A 6,440-nucleotide genomic window follows, 5' to 3' on the forward strand; every position below is an offset into this window, starting at 1 on the left:
ACTTTTCAAATGGCAATATAGCAAAAGACCAATAGCATTTGAACTGAAAGAATATCTTATATGAATCTCCTTCATTCTTCTTCTGCAGGGTTTTGCTGGCTGCTCGACAGACCCTTATTTTGCTGGAATATTTTTTACTGATTACTACTTCTACTTTTATCGGCAGTGTAACTAAAATGTTTCCGAACGTTCTGTTCTTTGGGGAAAAGATGAAGAAACTCTTGATATGAAAAAGAGACTTGTGAATGACCCAGGATATTTTTTAAACCTCTTGCTGAGTTGTATGGCATTTTCTTGTTTCTTTCACTTTTAAATAATAATAAAAAAAAAAAAAGTAGAAAAATAAAGTGTTTGGCAACAACCACAACTCTGCATTTCCAGTGTCTAAAAGGATATGAGGCAATGGAGTACATGATGTGCAAATAAAATAATCCTATTGATCATAGTGAAGTTATATGATATTGAACATATAGCAGACATATAGCTCACAAGAACAAATGGGTAGGAGTTCTGCTCAGCTGGAATACACTCCAGTTGTCACAAGATGGGAAGATGATAAAATGTTGGTTGCAGTCAGGAGACTGCTTCTGTCCTACAGGCATATGCCTTCTTTTAGTAGCTGTCCTTTTATATATATATAAATCTATTTCTTTTTCACTAACAAAGCCAAAACCAAACAGAACTCTAAAAGAGAAACATAACACTGTGCAAATGCCCTCGAAATAAGTGTTGTAAGTTAGGGAACAACAGGTCAATGCAGTGTGTCAAAACAGGTCTGTGTGTTTCTATTTCAGAAAGCAGACCCATCATTACTGTCACAGTTGTGTGATTTAATGATGCTACTGCTGTTTGAATGAGGTATGTTTCAGCTGTTTCAGCTGCATTTTTTTCCCTCTGAAACTGCACAGCAGGAATGAACTATTTACTCTTAAATTCAGGGGTTTTTTTCTTTGTTGTTTGTGATTTGTGTTAGTGTGATCAAAGAAGAGAAATTTTGAGAAGAATAATGTCTTGTCTGCACAGTTTTCTAAGTTGCATATGGATATATGCTTGCATGGGAAAAACCTTCCTGTTTATATTTAGGAAACACATTTGTAAGGAAAAGCTATTTGAATTAAATTTCACATTGGTTGCTCAAAAGGAAATCAGATGTAATAATCAAGTACAGTATAAATAGTGTTGTGGGGTATGTTTAGATCAATCATTTTGTATAGATTAGAGAAAGTAAATATAATGGAGAGACTGTAGACTTTTAAAGATTTATAATGTAAAAGTTACATTTGAACAACTGTTTTCTGAATGAAATTATTTAGCAGTGAAAGGGAAACATTAGGAAGAAAAATTCATGTCTAAAAAAGTCTTTGTAAACACCAATGTGTCTTATTTGTATATTTATTGCCTGACAGTGTGATGGGAGAATTTGTTTCTGGGCCTGCCTTTGGCATTTCTTTTGTCACTATTTTGGGATTTCCTTTAAGGAAATCCTTCTCACTGATTTTTTTTTAAAAGTATGTGCTTCAGTTGGGTTTAATTGCAATGTCTGGCTTTTTTTTCCTTAAATGGCTCACTAGTTTGATCTTAAACACATGAGATTTGTGTGTGTTTTTTGGTTTTATTTTTTTTTCCTGGGAGGTATTTATGGGGTAAACCACATGTTCTGTAATATCCCAGAGACTAACTGGACTTGGAAATCTGGATCCAAAATTGTCTAAAGTTTGTGCCTTTAGTTTTTTGTGGTCCATTCTTGTCAGAAGAGTCAACTGCTCACAGGTGATAATGCGTGTGCATTTTGAACAAAAATTGTACCTTTTTAGATCCACCTTGTTTTCATCACTGTTCTGGATTGTAATACTCTTCCCAGTGGCACAGAGCACTTCACCAGGAGAATATAAGCTCCAAGTGCTTCCTGTTATCAACAGGCTTTCTGAAATTAGAGTTTGGAGTGAGATGCATGTGGGATAGCAACTGTTCTCTTTGTTAAAAAGCTTGTGGTGATTTCTGTCCATTTTGGAGTGGAATTACAGAAGCTCCAGGAATGATTCTCTCTCCTGTATCTGCCAAGACTTCACTTTACTACGTTTGGGAAGTGAAACTCATCTTGACAGCACTGGACTGGTGACATTCTTGGCCTTCTCCCTTGTATGACATTGAACCAGAACTACTGTACAAGAATACCATGGGGAAAATATGGCATTTTCTGTCCTGTACAACCAAAGGAAGTATGGATTGACTTTTCCAAGTAAAAAGGTTCTGAAAAGTTCAAGCATGTCAACTAGGGCTTTTTTTTTTCCATTTCTGTGTTCTCAGTGATAAAGTTACAACATTTTTTAATAGCTATCAGTACAGTTTGAAACAATTTTTGTGATACTGAATAATGAATTATTGATGGTTTATGTACATTCTATTTGGAACAGGAAATTCCCTTTCCCTTATCTGTTTTTAACACAGTGTGGATGAATCATAAGAAACCTTCAGACATCCATCATTGGAATATTTCTGCTTAACTTGAGAGGGAGCTGAGGCAAAGCAAACTTCCAGTCTGTGTGACAGACACAGCCGTAAATTGCAGGAGGCAAAGGCAGGGATAGTACAGGTCAATCTGGTACCATGTGATCTGGGTCTCAAACCATGCTGCACATACCAAGAACATGATGTGGCAATTTGTATTTTTACTTGACTGTAACACAAATTATCTCACCTTGTTTTCACTAAGTTTGATCTAGAGGTGGGAGTGCCATCTAAAGTAAGAGCCTGAGATCACTTCAAAGTCTAGTGCACTAAGCAAGGAGGCTCTAAAGGCTGAAAATCTTACAAGGTCACCCCTTGAAAACCAAGGACAAGGCAGAAGAGCAGAACAAATGGTCTGAGGTGTGAATCTGCATCAGGAATTGCCAGTAGCCTTCGGGCACAGCCCCAGCTGAAACTGTAGACAGCTGTGAGCAAATAGGCATTTTGGTCTCTGACTGCAGCTCAGTTCAAATGACTCTAGTTCAGAAGATGCCTCGTAGGAAGTGAGGAGGCTGTCTGGTGAGATGATATGAGCCCACCTTGAGAAGCTAGCAATCCCAAAGCTGAATCTGGAGTTCTGCACAGTACAGGTCTGAAGCGAGATCTGGAGGTGGGCTTTAGATTAAGTCCTGCTTATCTACATTTTTCTAGGGTTTTAGCTTGCTTTATAGAATCAGAAAAATACTTTCATTAAGATTTGCTATTGGTGTTCTGCTCACAGGGCAAGAAGTTGCTCAGTCAGGAGTCACTGACTTCTTAAATTACAAACCTGTTGCATAGAATCTGAGTCAATTCAGCAGCAAAATGAAAACCTGATTTATGTCAGGTTTACTCTTTCTGATGATCTGAGTGCTGCAGTGTATTTAAAATAAGCCAGTTCATTGTAGGTATAGAAACTAGTTTCAAGATACACAAAATTAATCATAATTTATAAATTACAGTGCTGTAAAACCTTTATCTATGTTGCTTTATATGAAGACATGCTTTTATAGCACACTTGGAAACACTGAACACAACTAATGGAAACTCATAATAGGAATCATTTACTGATCTTACCTTCATCCTGGAATAATTCTATTAATGTCACAGCTAAACTGTGCTACAGAGAAACAACTTTCTTCAGATTTGTGTCCTAACAGTCTGCCACTGCAAAAGTCCCAGCTGCTCTGCTGGCTTTTGTGGATTGCTCATCCACAAGATGTTTGCTTCCTCTCATATTCCCTACCTGTTGGACAAGGCAAAAGGCAGGACAGGCTCTAATTTGAGCTGTTCTCATACTGATGGGGAATAGCTGGCTGCTCCCTCACACAGGAGTTTCCTACCTGCCTTTGGAAATATTAAATTGTTCCTGTCTGTTTCTTTCTGTGGACACCAGTTTTGGACTTTTTCACTTTTTGGCTTCAAATTTTCTTGAATCTTTTAAAAACATAATAAGACCAAGCCTATATCAAAATTGATTCTAATCAATCAGCACCTTAAAAAATATTAGTAAGCAGAACAGGGAGGCTGATCATATCACCTTGTAAATTTTATGTTCTGTTTAAACCCAGGATTTACTTCATTCCAGACAAAACAATCTTGAGTAATGTCTCTCAGATTTCTTCGGGGAGATAGCGCTTTTTGAAACAGGATGTTTGGAAAGTTTTAATTTGTAGATCCAGAGCTTTGGATAGCATTTGTGACACAAGGAGGCTGGCATGCACTCTCGTTCCTCTGTAGACCTGGGGCCACTGATGAAGCCTTCATACCTCCCTTGCTCCCTAATAAAACTTCACTAATTGTTATACTTCATGAAGGAGAAGAGGATCTGGAAATGGGTCAGTGTTATAAGAGTAAAGGTATCAGACACACTGAGATACTCAGATATTTCAGGATTATATATGTTTGGGACTAATCAAACAGGTCCTGTTTTAGTAAAATAGTGTGCTCAACACTTTTGAAAAATCCCAATCACAGAATTGTTTAGGTTGGAAAAGACCTCTGAGATCACAGAGTCCAACCTTTGACTGAACACCACCTTGTCTTGGACACTTCCAGGGTTGGTGACTCCACCACCTCCCTGGGCAGCCCATTCCAATGCTTACCCATCTTTTCCGTGAAGAAATTCTTCCTGATGTCCAACCTGAACCCTCCCTGGTACAATTCTTAGTTGCCTGGGAGAAGAGCCCGATCCCCACCTGGCTACAACCTCCTTTCAGGTAGTTGTAAAGAGTGATAAGGTCCCCCTCAGCCTCCTTTCTCCAGGCTAAACACTCCCAGCTCCCTCAGCCACTCCTCACATGACTTGTGCTCCAGGCCCTCTCCCAGCTCTGTTGCCCTTTTCTGGACATGCTTCAGCACCTCAACCTCTTTCTTGTAGTGAGGGGCCCAAAAACTGAACACAGGACTTGAGATGCAGCCTCACCAGTGCCGAGCCCAGAGGGACAATCACTTCCCTGCTCCCGTTGGCCACACTATTTCTGATACCAGCCAGGATGCCATTGGCCTTCTTGAACCCCTGGGCACGTCTGCTAGCAGGGACCTCACAGAGAAGCTGAGGCAAGCAGCTCTGACAATGCATGGGTGACACTGCTGGGTCCCACTGAGCAGTGCAGCCAGCCCAGTGAGGAGTGTATAAGTCTAGATTTAGCTTTTCAGTTTGAATTCTTTGATCTTGGCATGTTAACGCAAAGTCCTTGTTAGGCTACAAAAATGTTTCTCCAGAAAAAATGTGAATGATTTTTTTTTTCTGGACAGTGGTGATCAAGTAATTGGAAGAAACAGTTTTCACTGTTACACTTCTGCACTCCCTGCCCTGCTCTTATGCATGCATAACAATACTCTTATGCAGAGTATTTGTTAAACCCTTCTAATATGGACTGAATTAACATCTGCAAACCATCACATAATACCTAGTGCGGCAGTTGCTGGCTATGACCCATGCTCTTAAAATTGTTTAGCTGAAAGAACAGTGCTTTCTAAGGAAAGACCAAGGCATAAACGTGTCCCAGTTCTAGATCACATATATTTGTCCACTGACTTGCTTCACCTCCTGCTAAGCCTTGGGGAGTGCCAGCAGTTGGTCAGTAGCAGGTATCAGCAGCCTGGCTGATGTATCCAGGGCACTGTGGGCACTGCCTGGAACCTCAGTAAGGTTCAAGACATGCTATGGCACTTTAGTTAGTCCTAATGCGTCTTGTCCGGGTACAGTGTAGGTTAAAAAAAGAAAAATTCATGCACTCACAGCACTTCGCTCACTGATTTCTACATAAACATAGTCTCCTCTCCCCTCTTCAGCTTCACCAACTAGCATGTTTTCTGTCAAAACAGCACATGAACGAACATTTTCAGTGCAAACCCTAACAGGTTTCGCACTGGCAATCCTGACCCAATTTTAACCCTGGTTGCTATGGTGCTCTGCAGGCTGGGCGGCTGGCGGGGCAGGGCGATGTGGTGATGGCACACAGGCCTTTTGTTGCTCCTTGGCCTGGGTCCAGCCAGCTTGTTTCCCCCCTTCTCCCTTCACCCCACAGCAGCTGGCAGCAGTCTACATCTGCTGACCAGGAGCAGCAGCCAGGCTGCAGTCTCTGACACCTCTCTGGATCTGTGTCTCGGAGGAGACACCTTGTCCCAGGCACCCAGAGCTGTTCCTCTGCGGACCATAACTCCCATCCTTTGGCTGGATACCGCTGTATAGGAAAAGCCTTCATCTTCCTGCTCCTGGGCTTTAAGCAGGCTCCCTTTCCTCATCCCTCACTAGCTGCTTTCCAGACGTCCCGTGTCCTGCTTTACTCCCTCCAAAAAAGGAACTCATCACAGTACTTTATTTTAAAGGATGAGATCTAAAATAGGTCATCTTCTTAGTAACAGACAGAAGATGACTTTTATGAACAGGATTTGAAACACAACTCATTATTTTAAAGGCAGATGTTTTAATTTCTAGTCGATGTTAA

General features: G+C 40.7%; 1 protein-coding gene across 4 annotated transcripts in view; it reads left to right on the plus strand.

Moving 5' to 3' along the window:
- The window catches only part of MYRFL (myelin regulatory factor like), a 42,958-nt gene extending 40,686 nt beyond the window's left edge, over positions 1–2,272 (plus strand). For all 4 annotated transcript variants that reach the window (XM_050324697.1, XM_050324695.1, XM_050324696.1 and 1 more), the window contains one exon: positions 89–2,272. In XM_050324697.1, the coding sequence (XP_050180654.1) occupies positions 89–175 (87 nt within the window). In that variant the 3' untranslated portion in view covers positions 176–2,272. The remainder of the gene's footprint in view (positions 1–88) is intronic.
- Positions 2,273–6,440: the final 4,168 nt, after the last annotated feature.

Source organism: Myiozetetes cayanensis, unplaced genomic scaffold, assembly GCF_022539395.1.
Source record: "Myiozetetes cayanensis isolate MyiCay16 unplaced genomic scaffold, myiCay2020 scf3, whole genome shotgun sequence".
Lineage (NCBI taxonomy): Eukaryota > Metazoa > Chordata > Aves > Passeriformes > Tyrannidae > Myiozetetes > Myiozetetes cayanensis.